General features: G+C 47.8%; 2 protein-coding genes and 1 non-coding gene across 4 annotated transcripts; 2 read left to right on the top strand and 1 right to left on the bottom strand.

Annotated features, from left to right (window-relative positions):
• Positions 1-355: 355 nt before the first annotated feature.
• Positions 356-7,639, top strand: RRP9 (ribosomal RNA processing 9, U3 small nucleolar RNA binding protein). Its single transcript, XM_027585034.1, has 15 exons — positions 356-581; positions 869-951; positions 3,468-3,580; positions 3,872-3,939; positions 4,023-4,064; positions 4,374-4,500; positions 5,031-5,155; positions 5,238-5,330; positions 5,618-5,718; positions 5,799-5,933; positions 6,010-6,072; positions 6,222-6,367; positions 6,449-6,528; positions 7,293-7,366; positions 7,478-7,639. The coding sequence occupies exons 1-15, from the start codon at positions 495-497 to the stop codon at positions 7,569-7,571; spliced, it is 1,431 nt and encodes a 476-aa protein (XP_027440835.1). The 5' UTR covers positions 356-494; the 3' UTR covers positions 7,572-7,639.
• Positions 7,640-16,576: 8,937 nt separating this feature from the next.
• On the bottom strand, positions 16,577-16,683 carry LOC113919056. The gene has a single exon (XR_003518795.1). It is a non-coding gene; the product is annotated as a U6 spliceosomal RNA (small nuclear RNA).
• Positions 16,684-19,719: 3,036 nt separating this feature from the next.
• LOC113918091 (IQ domain-containing protein F1-like) lies at positions 19,720-22,382 on the top strand. 2 transcript variants are annotated; one of them, XM_027586280.1, is made up of 5 exons: positions 19,720-19,737; positions 20,634-20,728; positions 20,915-21,025; positions 21,150-21,212; positions 21,929-22,382. In XM_027586280.1, the coding sequence occupies exons 2-5, from the start codon at positions 20,726-20,728 to the stop codon at positions 22,373-22,375; spliced, it is 624 nt and encodes a 207-aa protein (XP_027442081.1). In that variant the 5' UTR covers positions 19,720-19,737; positions 20,634-20,725; the 3' UTR covers positions 22,376-22,382. The 2 variants fall into 2 exon arrangements, with proteins under 2 accessions (XP_027442081.1, XP_027442080.1); XM_027586279.1 differs by lacking the exon at positions 19,720-19,737 and having other exon boundaries at positions 20,570-20,728.
• Positions 22,383-22,620: the final 238 nt, after the last annotated feature.

The following is a 22,620-nucleotide window of genomic DNA, read 5'->3' as shown; positions in this document are numbered from 1 at the left end:
AGACACTGCCTCCCCTCCTCGGGGCTGCCTAGATTCCTCCGGGTTATCTCGTGCCAGGATGGTTCACCCTGGCTCCAGCCCCCGACGGGGAGGAGTCACGCTCCGAGACACGGAACCCTGCATCTCTGACGCCTCCCGGCGTCCAAGGACCGCAAACACAGAGAAGGCCCTTTTGGTCCGACCCGCCCCCGGACGTCAGCCCGCAGCAGGGCGCATGCGCCCTAGCCTTGGGCCGGAAGCGCCGGGAGAGGCTTGTTTCCTCCTGGAGTCTGGCGCCCGAGCCAGTAGGAACTCTTGGAGGCGTGGCCACGAGCGTTTATCCTATGGGCGCTTGAGGGGCGTGACAGAGCTTACAGAAGGACCCAATGGAGCTGTGGGAGGCGGGACCCGCGGGGGCAGTGGGAGCCTATCCGGGCGCGGAGTCTTGGCAGAGCTCAGGGGTTTAGTAGCCACGTGAGTTCTCCGTGGTGGTAGCTACGCTCGCTGTGGGCAGCATGTCGGCGGCCGCTGCGGCTCGAAAGCGTGGAAGGTCGGCATCGGAGCCCGGGGCCGGTGCAGGCTCCGGCAAGCGGCGGCGAAAGGTGAGCCCGGAGCTTCTGCGGGCCAGAGTCAGTCCCGCTACTGGGACCACCGTCATCCCATACGGGACACCAGGGCCCCGGGCCCCTCCGCGGCTCTTTTTTCGGGACCCCAGCTGGAATCAGCTTCGTCCCTCTCTCTGTGGGCCCAATCCTGAAAGACCTTGCATTTGAGCCGGGGGGCCACCGCCTTTCCTGGTCCCGCGACCCTCGAGAGATCGGAAGGGGTGCTTGGTCAGTGCCGGGATGGTTGGGACCCCTGACCAACGAAAGGATTATTTAATTCTCAGGCCGACTCTGCCGGGGACCGGGGCAAGTCCAAGGGAGGCTGCAAGATGAATGAGGAGATCTCCAGCGACTCTGAGAGTGAGAGGTGAGTTCTCTTCCACCTCGGGGAAGGGAACAGTGAGGCTCAGTGAGTCGGGACAGAGTGGGACTAGAACCCAGGTCTCTGGCCTTTTTGGCTCTTAGATCTTGGCACTTTCCTCCAGTTCTGACCCTGATGAGTAGGACTCGTCTTGAGGAGATTGAGAAGTCTCATCTCCTCTGCAGGGTGTCTGTGTGGGGAGAACCCCCAGTCCCAATGGAAGACCAGTGAGATGTCCCTGGTTCATGGCAGGGACCTGAGCACAGGCTGGACCGGCTGGTAAGGGTAGAGAAATACAAGAAGTGCTTGCTAGTTCTTCATCTGTTTTCCCGCAATTTCACAGTTGTTGCTCTCAATATATGCCAGGCACTGGCTTTACTGTTGAGAATACAGAGATGAGCAGTCGGGTGAAGACAAAATGTGTTGCAATGGGATGTGTATTCTACAGGTCTGTGTTCTGGAGACAGGGGAGGGAACATTTAAATAGGGCTTGGAGAGATGAGGAGGAATCCCTCAGGTAGAGGCAGGGAAGACATTCAGGGAGCAGGAAAAGTCTAGAGCTTTACATGTGTGGGAGTGGGAAATGGAGAGGATGGAAAGGCAGGTGTCGGCCGCTTTGGCGGAGGGCTTTGAATACCTTCTTCATTCTGTAGGTGCCGGGGGTGGGGCATGTTGCAGGGCTTCAAAGAAGGCTAACAGGGTGTCAGGCCTGAGCCTGTGGAAAGGAGGCTGTCATACCAGGGATTCCTGGGGCCTTCCCTAAGAGTTGGCTTTAGAAATTCAGCTTCTAACACTGAGCACATGCTGGTTTTGACTTGCTCACAGAAAGACTTAATATACTTACTTTTAAGGTCACTATGGTGGGTGTGTGCCTGGTCCTGTGCTGAATACTTTTAAATGTTTAAAAAATGTGTTGTGAGTGTGTGAGATACAGAAGGAGTCCACAAAATGTGTTTTGACTCTAAAGAGCAGTGGTGAAATGATGAAGCTCTGTGTGCCTAGCACCTAGGTTAGGAACTAGACCATCTGCAGAAACTTAGAAGCCCCAGCTCTGCATTCTGACTTGAGTTAATCATTTCTCTGGTTTCCTTCCTTCCTTCCCTTCTCCTTCAGCAGCGCCCCCCTCCCCGGTCCTCCTTCTTTTCATTTTCTCATTCAGGTATAATCTGTTTGTGAGTTTTGACAAACACATACAGTTGTGTAACTGCCACCACTATGAAGGTGTAGAAAGGTTTCATCACGCTCCAGAATTCTCCCTGCTCCTTTGTAGTCAGTGCCTCCCCACCTCCAGCCCCTGCTAACTACTGTCCCTAGCGTTTTGCCTTTTCCAGAACATCATCTGAGTGGAATCTTACAGCATATGCTTCCTTTGCTTTTCTTTAGAGTTCCATTTCCTATGTGTGAACCCCTCAACAATTGATTAGTTTAGGTAAACTGAGGAGAAGTTCTAACCTTAGCTGGTTAAAGGAAGGGCGGCACCAACCCTGTTGGCTGAAGGGTGGCTGGGCACTGGGTACTAAGTGGTCTCTGGGGCCTGGTTTAGCCTTGGCTTCCTTGAGGATTTCCAAGGTTCCTTCTGGGGACATTGTGGGCAAAGTCATAAATGACTCTTGGGAAACAATTGGGGCATTTGACAGGGACTAGGTATCTTCAGGCACATGATCAGGGGACGGTTCCTGTGACCTACCTCTAGCTCCCAAGAGCAAGTCCGGGTAGGATGTGTCTTGAGTGAAGTAAGTGCTCCCAGCCGGTCCAGGGATGGGGCGTGGAAGGGAAAGCAGCACCTTCACCAGCACAAGGTCAAGCCAAGACCCAGTAAAGTTTCACCTGGAATCCCGTCGTCAAGGTAGAGGCTAGTGCCGTGGCAATGAGGGTGAGGCAGTGATGCCTCTTGGGTCCTTCTCTCGGATCTGGGCTGGTGGCTGCTCCCCTGTTGGGGGCGGGGGGGTGGTTCTGGGATCTGCCTTTTCAGCTTTCCGTGTTGGATCTCCTATTCCCTTTCTCATTCTTAGCTCACCCTCTTGTATGGGGAGCACACCCGCCATCCTTTAGTGAGGTTTAGAAAAGACCAGTCCTGTGGCGCCTTGTACATTTGACAGTATCTTCACCGGTCGTCGATGGTTTAACTGGTGTGGCCTTCCAGGGGTTCACATTGCCCTTGAGGATTTTGTGTGTGCGGCTCTTTTGTCGGCCTGCTTTCAATGTTGCTGTTGATTCCAGACCCTGCGTATGTGACCTTTTCTCAGCAGTCTGTAGAACCTGCTCTTTCCCTCTAGAGTTGAGAGATTTCACAGTGATCGTTTTGGGTTTGGGGTCTCTTTTCACCCTCATGTCGGGCACTGGGTGGGTCCTTTCAGTTTGGTAAGTCACGTCTTCCGGTTGTGTGCATGGGTAATCATTGGCACTGAAGGCTGGCAGGGACGCGGGCGGTGAGTGGCAGGGGAAGCAGCGGGGAGGCACGGTCCCAGTGACCAGGGGAGCGGGCTGAGCCCTCTCAGACCAGCCCCTTCCCCCCACCACAGCCTGCCTCCCAGGAGGACTGAGGAGGAGGAGGAGGAGGAGGAACAGGAGGAGACAGCCCAGGAGAAGAAGCTGCGCTTGGCCAAGCTCTACCTGGAGCAGCTCAGGCAGCAAGGTCAGCCCGTGCACTGGGCAGGAGAGGGGCAAGACCTGTGCCCACGAGTGCCTGCTGCGGCCGCAGCCGCCTGACGGGTGACTGATGCAGGGGCCTGGTGGGCTGCCAGAGCCGCTGGTGCTGGCTGCCCTGGGGAAGGGTGGCTAGGAGACTAGCGGGCCTCCTGGGGGAGGGAGGCAGATGCAGCCTGAGCGTTTGGGGCCCAGGACACAGGTGGTCGTGGCGTGGGGATGGGAAGGGAGAGGTGGAGGCTTGGCCTGGGTTGACCTGCTCTGGTCTGTGCTTGCACAGAGGAGGAGAAGGCTGAGGCTCGGGCGTTTGAGGAGGACCAGGTGGCTGGACGCCTGAAGGAGGACGTGGTGAGTTGTGGAGGGAAGGTGGTGGGAGAGAAGGGTAGGGCTGGCCCTGCTCCTGGGAGCTCACCCCTGTCCTCTCTGTGCAGCTGGAGCAGCGGGGCAGGCTGCAGAAGTCGGTGGCAAAGGAGGTAAGCAGGCAGGGCACTTTGGTGTGAGATGGGAGTTTGTCATGGGTCCCACATGGGTTGGTGAGCAGATGGCCTGACTGGGGACTCAGGCTATGGGGTATTTGCTCTGGAACATGGTGGGCACTTGGGCAGACAGGGTCAGGTGAGGGTCTGATCCTTGCAGCCCTAGTCAGGGTGGTGGGAAAGGATGGTTGTGTGTGTGCGTGTGTGTGTGTGTGTGTGCGTGTGTGTGTGTGTGTGTGTGTGTGTGTCTCTCTCTCTAGGGCCCTTCTTGCCCCCTGTGGCAGTGACCCAGCCCTGCCTGCCCAGATCCAGGCCCCAGCCCCGGCTGACATCCGAGTCTTACGGGGGCACCAGCTCTCCATCACATGCGTGGTCATCACCCCCGATGACGCGGCCATCTTCTCTGCTGCCAAAGACTGCAGCATTATCAAGTGTGAGTGAGCGCCTGGGTGGGGGTCCGCAGCCCTGGGGGTCTTTCGGGAGGGCTGGTCTGTGGAGGAGGGAGTCGTCAGGGCAGACGGAGGCCGGATGAGGGAAGCTTCTGGAGGTAAGTTTGCTCCTAAGGAGGTGTTTTCTGGGTGCCAGTGGAAGCTTCTGGCTAGGAGTGGGGCTGTGAGCTCCCTGAGGCTCTGTGCAGCCCCGGGATTGCGTTCCTGGTCTTCCTGGGTCCTCCCAGGAAGCTGAGTGCTGTCTTCATCCACCCTTAGGAGAAACTGGAAGAACTCGTAGCCTTGGTCCTAAAGCACCTTCCTGTCCTCCTTGGGGCTTCACGGCTGCCCTTCGGGGTTACCATCACCATGTAACAGACGAGGAGCCTGAGGGGGTTGTACAGGGGCTCCCAGTGGCTGCACGCGATCTTTGGCCCTGAGGCCGCCACTCTTTCCACAGCGCCGTGCTGCCCTTGGGGGGTCGCCAGCCGGTCCTGGCCTCCATCCCAGTAGCCTCTGTCTTTCCCGGTGTCAGGGAGTGTGGAGAGTGGACGGAAGCTTCATGTGATCCCACGGGCCAAGAAGGGTGCCGAGGGGCAGCCCCCCGGCCACAGCAGCCACATCCTCTGCATGGCCGTCTCCTCCGACGGCAAGTACCTTGTAAGGCAGGGTTGGCCCCGGGGGCGGGTGAGAGGCCGGGGCACACGCTGGCTGCCTGCAGCCATTGTCTTCTTGCCCACAGGCCTCGGGTGACCGCAGCAAGCTCATTCTCATCTGGGAGGCCCAGGGCTGCCGGCACCTGTACACTTTCACGGGACACCGGGATGCCGTGTCGGTAGGAGCTGTGGACGCTTATCAAGCAACGAAGTGGGCCAGGCTGGGGCGATGGGGTGAATGAGGCAGAGGGTCGCCATCCTCGGGGAACCTGCGCTTCGGTGCAGTGCGTGGCCCTGTAAAGGACATAAAGGGGTGAAGGGATCGGGGAGAGCTGGGAGGGTCTGAGCTCAGAAGTCTGCAGCTGCTGTGTTGGGACCTGATGTCAGGAAGTCCTCCCTGGGCCTGACTTCTGTCTCGCCTGCTGTAGTCCAGGTCCCCTGTTGCCCCCTCTCCGTGTACCCTTAGGGTCTGGCGTTCCGCAGAGGCACCCACCAACTCTACAGCACGTCCCATGACCGCTCCGTGAAGGTGTGGAACGTGGCGGAGAACTCCTACGTGGAGACGCTGTGAGTGTGCGCGGGGAGAGGGTGTGTGGATGTGCGTGCCAGTGCACATGTGACCCCGTCCTCCCCCGCCCGCCCCCCAGCTTTGGGCACCAGGATGCCGTGGCTGCGCTGGACGCCCTGAGCCGGGAGTGCTGCGTGACGGCCGGGGGCCGGGACGGCACGGTGCGCGTGTGGAAGATCCCCGAGGAGTCCCAGCTTGTCTTCTACGGCCACCAGTAAGGCTATCTAACGGGCCGGTGTGGGGAGGGGCGCTGGGGGAGGGGCCATGCCCCTCACTGCTCCTTTCGCCAGGGGCTCCATCGACAGCATCCAGCTTATCAACGAGGAGCACATGGTGTCGGGCGCCGATGATGGGTAAGAGCTGCCTTTTGGATGCTTCGCACCACGGTCGCTGCTCCCGGCCTCACCTCCTGGAACCTCCCCATGTGGCGGTGTGATTCCTTTCCGCCAAGTGGCGTTTCTGCCCTACCCGGCCCCTCGCCGATGATCTTCTCTGTCTACAGCTCCGTGGCCTTGTGGGGCCTCTCCAAGAAGCGGCCACTTGCCCTGCAGCGTGAGGCCCATGGGCTGCGAGGGGAGCCGGGCCTGGAGCAGCCCTTCTGGGTGTCGTCGGTGGCGGCCCTACTCAACACAGACCTTGTGGCCACAGGTGGGCGCCCTTGGAGGCCGAGAGGAGGGGGTGGCGGGAGGGCTGGGGCGGGGGTGCTCACTGTCTCCCTACCTGCCCCAGGCTCCCACAGCTCCTGTGTGCGGCTCTGGCAGTGTGGGGAGGGCTTCCGGCGGCTTGACCCTCTCTGTGACATTCCCCTGGTAAGTGGGGCTTGAACACCCAGCCTGTTTTCGCCACGTTCCCGAGGCCCTAGAGCTCGTGGCCCCTGGACTTAGCCCCTTACTGTTTTTTTTCCTGCCAGAAGGGAGGCTCCTCCGGGCAGGGCCATCTGAGGACTTCTCTTTTTTATAGTCCCAGCTCCTAGCACAGGGCCTGACTGGAGCCCTCCTCCTTCCCCTCCCTTCTTCCCCCATTTCCGCTTTCCTCTTCTCTCCTCCCCACCCTGTCCTGGGTGTGGGGGAACAAGGCTGCGACAAGGCAGGGAACAGCATATGCAGAGGCATGGAGGTGATGGGCAGCCTGGTGCTGTGATGGGTTCTGCGTGGCTGGTGCCGGATTGACCCCAGGCTAGGGCACGTGGACATGGGGCACCTTAGGGGAGAGTGGTAGGATGGTCGGTGGCGTCTGGTGACAGTGCAGGGCTTGGTGACAGAAATGGAGTCTCCAGGACCCCACAGCCGGGAGCTCGGCCCTTGGCCACCCCCGATACACGGGACGTACCTGGTGTACACTGTCTCCTTAAGTCCTCACAAGCTCACTGTGAGGCTGGCTCTATTTCCCTCCATCTCACAGGTACGGAGGCTGAAGCCCCGAGGGGTCAGGGGCTGACCCAGGTGGCAGGAGGCAGAGCAGGGATTTAAGCCTGGCCTGCTGAGGCCAAGCCGGTGGCTGTGAAGCTGGGGCTGTGGTGTTGGGGGAGGGGGGATCTGTTCTCGCGTCTTCCCACGTCTCTCCCTCTTCTCAGGTGGGCTTTATCAATAGCCTCAAGTTCTCCAGCTCCGGGGATTTCCTGGTCGCCGGGGTGGGCCAGGAGCACAGGTAGGAGGCACCCTTGGAGGGGTGAGGTGGAAAGTGGCGGGCTGGGCCCCCGGGTGGGGTGGTGGGGGCTGGGCCTGGTCTCAGCTGCTCCTTTTGTTTTGTCCCCTGCAGGCTCGGCCGCTGGTGGCGCATCAAAGAGGCTCGGAACTCCATCTGCATCATCCCGCTCCATAGGACCTCCAGGCCCGCAGCTGCCGGCTCCTGACTCTTCTCCCCTTTATTTAAGTCCTTCCCAGACCAGGCCCTGCCCTCTTTGTATTAAAAGCCTCCTTTTTTGGGCCTTGTCTCTTGCAGTTTCTTGGGTGGGGAAGGAGGGTGATGGCAGAACTCTGGGTTAGAAAAGGCCAGGGAGGGACAGGGCTCCCCAAGTCTCGATTGCTGAGGGCTTTTTTTTTTTTTTTTTAAGATTTTATTTATTTATCAGAGAGCAAGAACTCAAGCAGGGGGAGTGGCAGGCAGAAGGAAAAGCAGGCTTCCTGCAGAGCAGGGAGCTCGATGCGGGGCTCGATCCCAGGACCCTGGGATCATGACCTCGGCTGAAGGTAGACGCTTAACGACTGAGCCACCCAGGCGTCCTGGCTGAGGGCTTTTTATTCTTATCCATGGAACTTGGGGATGGAGACCTCAGCCAGCTCCTGGGTCCTGAGTATCTTCTGCAACCTTATTAGTCCAGTTCCTTGCCCACAGCTCTGGGCTGCTAGGGGTCGGAAGCTGCTGACCCCTCAGCTACGAAGCCATGGCTGTCCAATTATGTGTCTGGGCTGGCTGTGGAGTCTGAGAACTGAAGTGAAATGAAGACATGCTAGGCCTGCAAGTCAGGCCAACCTGCCCCACCCAGGCCAGGTCAGGAAGCTGGGGGTGGGTGAGGTGGGGACACTGCACTGCCAACCACCTGGGGACAAGTGTCCGACTTGGGAATAGCTCTGTCCTTGGTCTGAATGACAGCCTGGCGGTCACAGGAATGTTCTTTCTGCTGATTTTACCCACTGGATAATTCACTCCTGCCACCGGCGAAGCCAGAGGAGGCAGACTGGAGGTGTTAGAAGTGCAGTAAAATCTCCTCTTAATGGGAAATGAGAAGAGAATGTAATGGATTCTGCTCTAACCTTTTCTTAACCCACAGGGCTCAACCACTGAGTCTGTGGTTCCCAAGGGGCAGCGTGGTCCCCTCGGGAGGAAGCCGCAAGGGCTTCCCGACTGTTCCCCTGCTCAGGAGGCCTCCCCTCAGACAGACCTGCTCCTGCCTGCCTGCATCCTTCGGGGACCGGGGGGGTCAGGTTCAGATCGAACCCCCAAAAATTCTGTTCTGGATCAGAAGGTGGTGATAGACTTTGCTTCCTGTGTCCTGCCTCAAATTGAGCTCCCACGATGGCATAAGCATACTTGCTGAAAGACACGGCAAAGCAACGTTGAAGTGCACCTTCATATATGAACCCCTTTCCTATGGGCACCTTCCTACTGGGAGAAATCCACAGTCTTGAATCGTTGCTCCTCTATAAGTAATGCATCATTTTTCTTCCGGCTGCTTTTATGATTTTTTTTTATCTTTGATTTTCAGCGGTGTGATTGTGATATGTCTGGGCATGGTTTTCTTGAATACATCTTTTTCTTTGTTTTTTATTGTGGTTAAAATACACCTAACAATTTACCATTGTCACCATTTTTTTATGCTGATGCCATAATTTTATTATCAATTGGGAGAGGTTCTTTTTTTTTTTTTTTTTTAAGAGCGATTGCTCACTAGCCAAGAGGAGGAGTGTGGTTAAAGAGGGAAAGAATCTTAAGCAGACTCCATGGCCAGCAGGGAACCCAACACAGGACTTGATCCCGTGACCCTGAGACCATGACCCGAGCCACCCAGGTGCCCCACTTTCTACCTCAATTTCTTCTTTCTGGGACTCTAATAACATAAGTATTAGACCTTCTAATATTGTTCCACTGGTTGCTGAGCCTCTTTTAATTTTTTTCTCAATATTTTTTCTCTCTGGATTCTCTCATTTTTATTGCTCTGTATTCAAGCTTACTGATTGATTTCTCTGTCATCTGCATTCTGCTGATGAGCCTATCAGTGAGTTCTTTATTTCAGATACTGTATTTTACAGTTACAAAGTTTCTGCATGATTCCTCTTTATTTTTATTTATATTTCATTATTAATCATATTTATAAAACATTTTACAAACATTTTTAACTCACACTTCCAAGGTAGATTTACTATGGTACCCAAGGTTTTTTTTTTTATTATGTTAATCACCATACATTACATCATTAATTTTTGATGTAGTGTTCCATGATTCATTGTTTTGTGTATAACACCCAGTGCTCCATTCAATACGTGCCCTCTTTAATACCCATCATCTCTACACCCAACATGGGGCTCAAACTCACACCCCAAGATCAAGAGTCATATGGTCTACCAACTGAGCCAGCCAGGTACCCCACTTTTGTTTTAGTTTTTTTTTTTTTCTTTTAAGATGTTATTTGTCAGAGAGAGAGCACAAGCAGGGGGAGTGGCAGGCAGGGGGAGAGGGAGAAGCAGGCTCCCCGCTGAGCAAGGAGCCCGATGCGGGTCTCAATCCCAGGACCTTGGGATCATGACCTGAACCGAAGGCAGATGCTTAACTGACTGAGCCACCTAGGCGTCCCATTTTTGTTTTAGTTTTGATGTCTCTTCTGAGAACTAGGTTTCCATTCATTTAGAAAGGGTTCACCTTTACCATCATGGAAGACGGTTATAATAACTATTTATTTATTTATTTTTAAGATTTTATTTATTTGAGAGAGAGAATGAGAGAGAGAGAGAGCATGAGAGGGGGGAGGGTCAAACAGGAACTGATTGTTCAAGACTTTCTTCCCCAATCCACCTACTATTGTCCACTATCCAGAGTCCAGGTGCTTTCTGTATTCTTTCCAGACTTTTTAGTTGTCATCATTGGGAAAGATAAGCTGTAGTACTCTTCTTGCTCCACCCTGCTGGCACTGGACTCCATGGTATTTTAAAGAAATTTTAAGAGATGGTCTTTTCTAGACATCCAGATGGCCAAGAGACAGATGAAAAGATGCTCAACATCATCCATCATCAGGGAAACACAAATCAAAACCACAATGAGATGATCACTTCACACCTGTCAGAATGGCTAAAATAAAAAATGCAAGAAACAACAAATGTTGGCAACGATGTGGAGAAAAAGGAACCCTCCCGCACTGTTGGTGGGAATGCAGACTGGTGCAGCCACTCTGGAAAACAGTATGGATTTCCTCAAAAATTTAAAAAGAGAACTACTTTATGATCCAGTAGTCCCACTACTGGGTGTTTACCCGAAGAATACAAAAATACTAGAGGTAAAAGATCTGTACTCTGAAAACCACAGAACACTTATGAAAGAAATTGAGGAAGACGCAAAGAAATGGAAAAACAGTCCACGCTCATGGATTGAAAGAACAAATATTGTTAAAATGTCTATACTACGCAAAGCAATCTACATATTCAATGCAATCCCTACCAAAATACCATCAACATTTTTTTCACAGAGCTGAAACAATCCTAAAATTTGTATGGAACCAGAAAAGACCCCGATTAGCCAAAGTAATGTTGAAAAAGAAAACCAAAGCTGGAGGCATCACAATTCCAGATTTCAAGCTGTATTACAAAGTTGTCATCATCAAGACAGTATGGTACTGACACAAAAACAGACACAAAGATCAATGGAACAGGATAGAGAGCCCAGAAATGGACCCCAACAAAGCAGGAAAGAATATCCGATGGAAAAATCTCTTCAACAAATGGTGTTGGGAAAATTGGACAGCCATATGCAGAAGAATGAAACTGGACCACTTTCTTACACCATACACAAAAATAAACTCAAAATGGATGAAAGACCTACATGTGAGACAGGAATCCATCGAAATCCTAGAGGAGAACACAGGCAGCAACCTCTTTGACCTCGGCCACAGCAACTTCTTGCTAGACATGTTCCAGAGGCAAGGGAAGCAAAAGAAAAATGAACTATTGGGACTTCATCAGGAAAAAAAGCTGTTGCACAGCCAAAGAAACAATCAACAAAACTAAAAGGCAGGGGCGCCCGGGTGGCTCAGTCGGTTAAGTGTCTGCCTTCAGCTCAGGTGGTGATCTTGGGATGGAGCCCATGTTGGACTCTCTGCTCAGTGGGGAGTCTACTTCTCCCTCTCCCTCTGCCCTCTGCCCCTCCCCACTGCTTGTGCTCTCTCCTCTCTCAAATAAACAAAATCTTAAAAGAAAAAAACCTAAAAGGCAACCTATGGAATGGGAGAAGATATTCGCAAATGACATATCAGATAAAGGGCTAGTATCCAAAATCTATAAAGAACTTACAAACTCAACACCCAAAAGCAAAAAATCCAGTCAAGAAATGGGCAGAAGACATGAGCAGACATTTCTCCAATGAAGACATACAAATGGCCAACAGACACATGAACAAAATGCTCAACATCCCTCGGCATCAAGGAAATACAAATCAAAACCACAATGAGATACCACTTCACACAGGTCAGAATGGCTAAAATTAACAAATCAGGAAACAGCAGATGTTGGCGAGGATGCGGTGAGAGGGGAACCCTCTTACACTGTTGGTGGGAATGCAAACTGGTGCAGCCACTCTGGAAAACAGTATGGAGGTTCCTCAAAAAGTTGAAAATAGAGCTACCTTATGACCCAGCAATTGCATTGGTAGGTACTTCCCCAAAGGATACAAACCTAGTGATTTGAAGGGGCACATGCATCCCAATGTTTATAGTAGCAATGTCCACAATAGCCAAACTATGGAAAGAGCCCAGATGTCCATTGACAGATGAATGGATAAAGAAGATGTGGTATAGGGGCACCTGGGTGGCTTAGTCAGTTAAACATCTGCCTTTGGCTTGGGTCATGATCCCAGGACGCTGGGATTGAGCCCAGCATCGAACTCCCTGCTCAGCGGGGAGTCTGCTCCCTCTGCTCCCGCCCCTGGTTGTGCTCTAGTTCTGTGTCTCAAGTAAATAAATAAAATCTTAAAAAAAAAAAAAAAAAAGATGTGAGGGGTGCCTGGGTGGCTCAGTCAGTTAGGCATCTGCCTTCAGTTCAGCTTATGATCCCGGGGTCCTGGGATTGAGCCCCACTTTGAGCTCCCTGTTCAGTGGGGAGTCTGCTTCTCCCTCTCCCTCTGCCCCTCCCCCTGCTTGTGTTCTCCTTCTCTCTCTCAAAAAATGGGTGAAATCTTTAAAAAAAATAAAATAAAATAAAAGATGTGATACACACACATGCGCATGCATGTGTGCACACAATGGAATATCACTCAGGCATCACAAATAACTAAATCTTGCCATTTGCAACGACATGGTTGGAACTAGAGGATATTGTACTAAGTGAAATAAGTCAGTCAGAGAAAGACAAATACCATATGATTTCGCTCATATGTGTAATTTAAGAAAAAAACAGTTGAACATAGGGAAAGGGAAGGAAAAATAAAATAAGATGAAAACAGAGAAGGAGACAAACCGTAAGAGATGCTGAACTCTAGGAAAGAAACTGAAGTTTGTTGGGGAAGTAGGTGGGGGGATGGGGTAATTGGGTGATGGGCATTAAGGAGGGCACTTGATATAATGAGCACTGGGTGTTATATGCAACTGAGGAATTACGAAATTCCACCCCTAAAACTAATAATACACTATATGTTAACTAAATTGAATTTAAGTAATGAATTTTTAAAAAGAATACAAAAGCACTTATTTTAAAGGATATATGCACCCCTATGTTTATTGCAGCATTATTCACAATAGCCAAATTATAGAAGCAGCCCAAGTGTCCACCAATAGATGAATGAATAAAGAAGATGTGGGGTGCTGGGTGGCACAGTTGGTTAAACGTCCGACTCTTGGTTTCTGCATAGGTTGTAATCTCAGGCTCCTGAGATTGAGCCCTGCATCAGCTCCATTTTGCTTGAGATTCTCTCTCCCTCTCCCTCTGCCCCTCCCACTCATGCTCTCTCTCAAATAAATAAATAAATCTATCTTTTAAAAAAAGATGTATATATATATATATATATATATACACACACACACACACAAGGGAATATTATTCAGCCATAAAATCATGAAATCTTGCCATTTACAACATGGATGGATCTAGAGAGTATAATGCTAAGTGAAATGTCAGAGAAAGACAAATACCACATGATTTTACTCACATGTGGAATGTAAGAAACAAACAAACAAAGGGGAAAAAAGAGAGAGAGAGAGAGAGAGAAACCAAGAAACAAACTTTTAACTGGAGAACAAACTGATGGTTACCAGAGGGCAGGTGGGTAGAGGGACGGGTGAAATAGATGATAGGGATTAAGGAGTGTACTTGTTGTGATGAACACTGAGCAATGTATAAAATTATTGAATGACTATATTGTACACCTGAAACTAATATAACATGGTATATTAACTATACTGGAATTAAAATAAAAAACTTTTTTAAAAAAGATGGTCTTTTCTATTTATTCAATATTACTACTTCTGGACTGTTATTTCTACCTGCTGATGTGGGCTTCCATTTGGGATCTTCCTTTAGTATTCCTTGTAGCGTGAATCTGCTAGCAATTTTGTTTTCTAAACTCTTATTTTTCTGAAGATGGCTTTATTTTAACTTCATCTAAAAATCAAGGTATAATTTATGTATAATGAAATGAAGAAATTCTAAATGTTCAGTTAAATGAGTCTTGACAAACGCATATATCCCATAAATCTATACCTCATCAAGATATAGGACAGCTCTATCACCCCAGAAAGTCCCTTTGTGCCTCTTTCTAATCCATCCCAATTCTCAGAGGCAACCATGGTTCTGATTTCTATCACTATGTATTAGTTTTGCATGTATCAAAATTCATACTTGGAATTATACAATGTATTCTGTTTTGTGTTTGGCTTTTATCCCCCTCAACATGATGTCTGTAAGATTTGTCAGTGTCATTGTATGTATCATTAGTTCTTTGCTTTTTATGGTTTAATAGTATTTTATGAGTATCCTCATAACATTTATTTATCTAGTCTCCTGTTTATAGACATTTGACTTGTGTCCAGTATTTAACTGTTATGAATTTAATGCTACAAGCATTCCTGTACAAGTCTTTTTGTGAACATACATTTTCATTTCTCTTGAGTAAGTACCTAGGAGTGGAATTGCTGAGTCACAGAGTAGGTGTAGGTGTATGCTTAATTTTATCAGGAGCAGCCAAACTAATTTCCAAATTGGCTGTTCCATTTTGCCAATGTTTGGTTCTCAGTTTCTAAAAATTTTTAAAAAATTTAGCCATTTTAATAGATAAGTAGTGGTAACCCATTGTGGTTTAAGTTTTGCCTCTCCCTTATCCATTCAGCTGTTGAAGGGCATCTCAGCTCTTTCCACAGTTGGCAGACATTGCTGCTATGAACACTGGGGTGCATATGGCCCCTCTTTTCACTACATCTGTGTCTTCGGGATAAATACCCAGTAGTGCAATTGCTGGGTCATAGGGTAGCTCTATTTTTAATTTTTTGAGGACCCTCCACACTGTTTTACAAAGGAATATTACTCAGCCATCAGAAAGGATGAATACCCAACTTTTGCATCAACATGGATGGGACCAGAGGAGATTATGCTAAGTGAAATAAGTCAAGCAGAGAAAGTCAATTACCATATGGTTTCACTTATTTGTGGATCATAAGGAATAGCATGGAGGGCATTAGGAGAAAGATGGGGAAAATGAAGGTGGGAAATCGGAGGGGGAGACGAACCATGAGAGACTATGGACTTCGAGAAACAAACTGAAGGTTTTAGAGGCGAGGGGGGTGGGGGGATGGGTTAGCCCGGTGATGGGTATTAAGGAGGGCACGTACTGCATGGAGCACTGGGTGTTATACGAAAACAATGAATCATGGATCGCTACATCAAAAACTAATGATGTATTGTATGGTGACTAACATAACATAATAAAATTAAATTAATTTTTTTAAAGATTTTATTTATTTATTTGAGAGAGAGAGAATGGGAGATAGAGAGCACGAGAGGGAAGAGGGTTAGAGGGAGAAGCAGACTCCCTGCTGAGCAGGGAGCCCAATGCGGGACTCGATCCCGGGACTCCAGGATCATGATCTGAGCCGAAGGCAGTTGCTTAACCAACTGAGCCACCCAGGCGCTTAAATTAAATTAAAAAAAAAAGATTTTAAAAGAGGGGAAAAAAGTTTTGCCTCTCCCTAATCAGTAATGATGTTGAGAAATTGTTCATGTGTGTTTGTGTGTGTGTGGGGGGGGTGGGGCAGAGAGAGAGGGAGAGAGAATCTTAAGCAGGTTTCATGCCCAGTGTGGAGCTTGATGTGGGGCTTGATCTGAGATCAGAACCTCAGCTGAAATCAAGAGTCGGATGTTTAACTGACTGAGACACCCAGGTGCCCCTAAAGATTTTATTTCTAAGTTATCTCTGCACCCAATGTGAAGCTCAAACTCACAACCCCAAGATCAAGAGTCACATGCTCTACTGACTGAGCCAGCCAGGCACCCCTGTATATCTTCTTTTATGAAGTATTGATTAACTCTTTTGCCCATTTTTATTGGGTTGCTTATCTTTGTTCTCAAGTTGCAGAAGTTCTTCTATCCTGGATATGAGATCTTTGTCAAATATATATATACACACAATATATATATGTATATATACACATTTGTTTATATATATGCACACAATATATACATTCTCTCTCTCCATACGTGTATGTATATATACACACACATATATATAGTAAATATTCTTTTTCTCAGTCTGTGGCTTTTTTTAAAAATTGAGGTATCATTGACATACAAGATTATATTAGTTTCAGGTGTATGGCATAATGATTTGATATTTGTATATACTGCAAAATGCTTACCACAATAAGTCTAGTTAACATCTATCACCACAGAGTTACAGGTTTTTTTTCTTGTTAAGATAACTTTTTTTAAAGATTTTATTTATTCATTTGAGAGAGAAAAAACAGAGGGAGAGGGACAAACAGACTCCCCGCTGAGTATGGAGCCTGACACAGGGCTCAATCCCAGGACCCAGAGATCATGACCTGAGCTGGTCAGACCCTTAACCAACTGGGCCACCTAGGGACCCCTTGTTAACAGAACTTTTAAGATTTACTCTCTTAGCAACTTTCAAACACGCTGTACAGTATTGTTGACTATGGTCACCACGCTGGAAAATATGGAACAATTCACGTATTTGTGTGTCATGTTGGTAAAGGGGCCATGCTAATCTTTTCTGTATTGTTCCATTTTAGTATACGTGCTGCCGAAGTGAGCAGCCCAGCTGACTTTTAAAAATGCTGTCTTTTGATGAACAGACGGTTTTAATTTGGATGAAGTCCATTCTATCAAACTTTTATACTTAGTGTTTTCTCTGTCCTAAGACATCTTTGTCAACTCCAAGGTCACAAAATAATTCTCATGGGTTTTCTTCTACAAGCTTTACAGTTTTAGCTTTAGTTTTTGTTTAGGTCTGTGATCCATCCTGTGTGGGTGTGTGTTGTCTATAATTTTAGATAAGGGTCAAGATTCCTTTTTTTCCCCATTGAAGATGCATTTCCTTTCTGCACTGAATTATTTTGTACATTAAAAAAATCAATACCTTGTATAAACCTGTGCCTATTTCTGGCTTCTTTATTATTCTGTTTCATTGATCTATTTGTCTCTTCTTACACTAAAACCACATTGTCTTGATTACTGTAACTTTATAGTCCTTCAAGACAGTAAGTCTTGAAATCAGATAATGTAAACCTAGTTTGTCTAAGTGTGTACCTCTGCTCCCTTCTGGTTCCATTTGTATGGAATATCTTTTTCCATTCCTTCACTTCTAGCTTACGTGTATCCTTAAAGTAGAAGTGAGTCTCTGTTAAGCAGCATATACTTGGGTCGGTGTTTGTTTTTTTTTTTTTTTTTGGTCCATTTAGTCAATGTCTTTTGATTGGAGAATTTAATCCATTTACATTTAAAGTACTTACTGACAGGTAAGGATTTACTAATGTCATCTTATTAATTATTTTCTGGTTCTTTTGTAGTTCTTTTGTTCCTTTCTTCTCTTGCTGTCTTTCTTTGATGTTTTGGATGTTTTTCCATAGGGTTATGCTTTTTTTTTTTTAATTTTTTTAGGGACGCCTGGGTGGCTCAGTCAGTTAAGCGTCTGCCTTTGGCTCAGGTCATGATCCCAGGGTCCTGGGATCAAGTCCTGCATCGGGCTCCTTGCTCGGCAAGAGCCTGCTTCTTCCTCTGCCTGCTCTGCCTGCCACTTGCCCTGCTTGTGCTCTCTCTCTCTGATAAAAAAATTAATAAAATCTTTTTTTAAAAAAAGATTTTTAAAAAGTAATCTCTATACCTGATATGGGGCTCAAATTTACAACCCCGAGATTAAGAGTCCCACATTCTACTGACTGAGCCAGCCAAGTGCCCCTACAGTGGTATTCTTTGATTTCCTTTTTTTCTTTTGTGTATTTACTGTAGGTTTGTGCCTTGTGGTTATCATGAGGCTTACATAAAACATCTTATAGTCTATTTTAAGTTGATAACTTCAATTGCATACACAACCTACCCTTTTCTCTTCACCCCAGTTTTGTTTTTGATGTCATAATTTACATCTTTTTATATTGTGTATTCATTGACAAGTTATTGTAGTTATAGTGATTTTTAAAAAAAGATTTATCTATTTATTTTAGAAAGAGAGAGAGGACGTGCATGAGTGGGGAGAGGGGCAGAGGGAGAGAATCTTCAAGCAGACTCTTTGCTGAGCACAGAGCCCAAGGTGGGGCTTGATCTCACAACCCATGAGATCATGACCTAAGCCGAAACCAAGAGTCCGACACTCAACTGACTGAGCCACCCAGGTGCCCCACTATAGTGATTTTTAGTACTTTTGTCCTTTAATCTTCGTACTAGAGTTAAGTGATTAACACACCACCAGATTACAGTATTAGAGTATTCTGAATTTGATTATATACTTACCTTTACCAGTGTGCTTTATATTTTCATATGTTTTCTGTTATTAATTAGCCTCTTTTCATTTCAGCTTGAAGAACTCTTTTTGGCATTTCTTGTAAGACAGGTCTCGTGGTAAGAGAGATGAACTGTCAGCTTTTGTCTGGGAAAGTCTTTTTCTCCTCTTCATTTCTAAAGGACAGCTTTATTCTTGGTTGACTTTTTCTTTTGGCACTTTGAATATATCATCCCTTTGAATATATCACTTTCTCATGGCTTGTTCTGCTGAGAAATCTACTGATAGCCTTATGGGGATTCCCTTGTATGTGAGAAAATTTTGCACTTATTGCTTTTAAAAGTCTTTATCTTTTTTTTTTTAAGGTTTTATTTATTTGAGAGAGAGAGAGACAGAAATAGTGACAGAGAGCATGAGTGGGAAGGAGAGGGAGAAGCAGGCTCCCCGATGAGCAGAGAGCACAATATGGGGCTCGATCCCAGGACCCTGGGATCATGACCTGAACCAAAGGCAGATGCCAACTGACTGAGTCACCCAGGTGCCCCTAAAAGTCTTTATCTTTGATTTTAGACAGTTTTACTATAATATGTCTTTGATAAGATTTCTTTGGATTGAATCTGGGGGCTTATGAGTGTCATGAACTGGATGTCCAAATTTTTTCCCATGTTTGTATATTCTCAGCTATTCTTTCTTCATTTTTTTTTTATTATTGAAGTATAGTTGGCATACAGTTTACATTAGTTTCAGGTATTCAGCTAATATTTCTTTAAATAAGATTTCTGCCCCTTTCTCTCTCTGTCAGCCCTGCTAAAGATGCTGAGGCTTTCTTGGAGCTTTTCTATATATACACCAGCTCCATACTTCTTGTTCCTTCTTGAGGGGATCCTTAAGATTGTATGTCTTCTCTCAGTCTTCCAAAGCCAGGCTGGATTCTGATAGCCAACCATTTGCTTCCCCTGAGGGCAATGCTGAATGCTCAAATTTGTGTTCTTTCTCAGCTCCATAGAATCAGCTGGCTTTCTATGCATACTCACTAACCATCTGCAAAGGCTCCTACTTGCCACCCTCAGGGGCCTACACAGGGAGCCAGCCACAGATAAGGGAGTATGTGGGTGATTAGCACAGAGTACTAGGGATGTCCATATGCCAGTTGGGAAGTCTGCAGGTGAGGCATCCTCAGTGGCTGGCTTCCTGATGGAGTCTGGTTAGAAGGACCCATGTTCCTTTGATACATTTTGAGCCCTACCTGCTATTCTCTTAGCCCCTCCCCACTCCTCAGTCATGAGGCTTACCTCAGTGTTCTGGAAGGTGTGACAAATGCACTTTAGTGACACCTGGGGCGGCTGTGACTCTAACTGGCTACTCACATTAACCAGGTGGGTTTTCAGAAGACAGGAGCAGGCAGAGAGGTAGGGAGGATCCCACCTAGTGTCTACAGTCTTGGGTCAAGTGTCTTTTGCATGGTTCAGAAATAAGAACAGCGCTAAGAACTTCTGTAGTGGCCACTCCTCAGCCATATGATGTGGCCTTGAGTCCCTCAGGGGCAGAAGACAGGAGAGCACTTGAGCCCATTGTAGTCTGAGATGGGGGCCCCAGCTGGTCCTGGGAGCCTCATGGAGTTCCCCGAGCATTGTATAGATGGGTCAGCAATTCAACTCTTCTAATATTATCATTGGTAGCAATTTGGTGTATATAACTTTCTCCCCCTTTATGTGCATTTACAATATATATGTATAATTATGTATCTTGATGGTTTTATTTAGATTAATGGGATCATAAAGATCTTTAACTTTTTCACTTATAAATATATCTTGGATACACTGCTTCATCAGTACCTATAGATCAAATTCATTATTTAAAAAAATTTTTTATTTTTAAATTTACTTAACAAGTTCTATGCCCAACATGGGGCCTGAACTCATGACCCTGAGATGAAAAGTCACATGCTCTACAGACAGAGCCAGCCAGGTGCGCCTAAATTAATTATTTTTTTAACAGTTGTAATTTGTTAGTATTCTCTGAGTATTAATAGACTGTTAACCATTAAATCAATCCTCAATTTTACCAACTGGTGATATTATCAATGACTGGTTATCTTTCTACACCTTTACATCAATGGGCCAGTATTTCTGGTGTCTTGCTTTTGTATTCAGGGCTTTGACCATTTCCAGCAGAAAAGAAGGACCATCACTTTTGTCTTTTCCTTGGAGGGAGCCCCACTATTGGGAGCCATCCTTGTGCCTGAGTCATAACTGCCCTTATGACATCGTAGGTCTCTCTATTCACTCTATCTACCCATCCATGGCTAGAGGAACACAGACCTGAGGGGATTTGAACCATCTACACCCAATCCATGTGGGACCAATGGTGAGTAAGCAAGAGACAGACAAACCAGGCTTTTTAGGGATGTCCCCATAGATATCTTAGGATGTGGGGATCCCCTGGCATATGAATACTCTGGGAAGCCCCAGAAGCTGGGCATCTGTGGGATACTGAACAGACAGGGAGGGAGGGCAACTTCACTCTTGTCTTTTCCCTAACTGCTGATTTCAGGAGGAGGAGCAGCCTGAACAAATTAATGAACAAATTGGAGATGAACCTCAGCAGAAAGAGGAGCCGACTTGGTTATCCCCAGAATTACTGACCTCAGAGAAGAAGGTGGAGGTAGGAGGAACCCTGACTTGGATGCCTCTGGTCCTTGTGGTTAGTGTTTTTTGCATGATCCAGAGCTAAGAACAGGAGTAAACTCATTCTTGTTTGTTCTCTTTCCCCATTTTTTTTTTTTCAGGCTGAAGATGTAGATACAGTCAAGACAGATAAAGTGGATGGTGCTAATAATGGAGATAGACAAGTATGAGCCCCTCCCCAAGGCCACACAGGGCTGGGGCTGGGAATATAGGGGCTGTGTTTGTGGAACAGAATGGCCAACATATGGGAAGCTGGGCTTAATCAATAGTGTGGTGTGCATTTGAGCTTGTGCGTGCATGTTTGCTTGTTAATTAAGGCTTAAAATGTGAAAGTCAAGAGAAATAAGGATGGGGAAGAGATAAGAGGTAGAACTTTATGGGGTGGGGGAAACTTAATACTATAACATGACAGAGGAAGAGAACAGGTTGTGGTTTGGAGCTGGAGTCAAGGAGGAAAGGACAGAATTAGCAAAAGATGTTACTTCTCTAGCAAGGGGGTGGGGTCTGAAGGGAAGGAGCACAGGTCCTGATCAGTTGGGCACATTCAGGTGGAATACGTAACTCTTTGACCCATAGATCTTGCCCTAGGCTGGCCAACTTGATCCATATAAAACTGGGTAGACAGGGCAGATGTACTCCCATTTTAGAGATGGGGACTTTGAGATTCAGAGGTCAACATGTGTCCATGCCCATTAACCGAAGAGTGGCAGAGACAAGACACCTACCTGGTCTTCTGGTTCCAGCCAGTGCCTGTCCAGGGCTCCTGAGCTCCAGGAGAAGGGCTGCTTGTTGATAGGGAACCAGGGGTCCTTTCTGGCATGCCCCAAGACTCAAGCAGGTGGGGAACATTCTCTGAATGCCCCCTCTTTTTTCTTGCAAGATCCCAGGAAACCAAGATAAGCCCTCTACCAGTAATCCAGAAGTCATAAAGATCCAGGCCTGGTGGCGGGGCACCCTGGTGCGCCGGACACTGCTGCACGCAGTAATCAGAGCATTGGTCATTCAGCGCTGGTGGAAGAACATCCTGACAAAGCTGATGGAGAGGAGGCGCCGTGCAGCACTGGAGACCTTTACACGGAACGAGTGGGCGGCAGTCAAGCTGCAGTCCTGGGTCCGCATGTGGCGCATCCGTAGGCGCTATTGCCGTTTGCTCAAAGCTGCCCGCATTATCCAGGCCTACTGGAGGTGCCACTCCTGCACTTCCCAGGGTTTCATCAAGGGCCAGTACAGAGTCACGGCCAACCAGCTGCATCTCGAGCTAGAGATCTTGCTGGGCTCAGGGCCTTGCATTGTGTCAGAGTGTATTCCCCTCCCAATAAAGCAGTGAAGTGGTCTTCCCCCAGCCTCTCTGTTTGACAAGTTCCAGGAGGTCAGGGCAAATGATGGCAGATATTGGCATCTCATATGCTAGCGCTGAAGAATGGGAAGGGGTTGTCCGAGGATTTTGGGAGGAATTCTGAGGCTTTGCTCAGACTGAGCAGAGACTGATTAATTTGCAAGTTCTGCCATAAGTTGAAAAGTTGGTGGAACAGATCTGCCATGTTGGCCAACTCAGAGAGCATCCTTCATGTA

This window comes from Zalophus californianus, chromosome 1, assembly GCF_009762305.2.
Source record: "Zalophus californianus isolate mZalCal1 chromosome 1, mZalCal1.pri.v2, whole genome shotgun sequence".
NCBI classification, from domain to species: Eukaryota; Metazoa; Chordata; class Mammalia; order Carnivora; family Otariidae; genus Zalophus; species Zalophus californianus.
This window is presented reverse-complemented; position numbering and strand designations above follow the sequence as displayed.

What these genes read in the sequence shown, in the direction of transcription:
- LOC113918091 (XM_027586280.1), top strand. An exon ending in CCTCAGAGAAGAAGGTGGAG is followed by an intron (nt 21,026 to 21,149) that starts GTAGGAGGAACC and finishes TTTTTTTTTCAG; the next exon opens with GCTGAAGATGTAGATACAGT. An exon ending in CTAATAATGGAGATAGACAA is followed by an intron (nt 21,213 to 21,928) that starts GTATGAGCCCCT and finishes TTTTCTTGCAAG; the next exon opens with ATCCCAGGAAACCAAGATAA.
- RRP9 (XM_027585034.1), top strand. Translation starts at nt 495, where the DNA reads ATGTCGGCGGCCGCTGCGGCTCGAAAGCGTGGAAGGTCGGCATCGGAG. An exon ending in CTTGTCTTCTACGGCCACCA is followed by an intron (nt 5,934 to 6,009) that starts GTAAGGCTATCT and finishes TCCTTTCGCCAG; the next exon opens with GGGCTCCATCGACAGCATCC. An exon ending in GTGTCGGGCGCCGATGATGG is followed by an intron (nt 6,073 to 6,221) that starts GTAAGAGCTGCC and finishes CTCTGTCTACAG; the next exon opens with CTCCGTGGCCTTGTGGGGCC.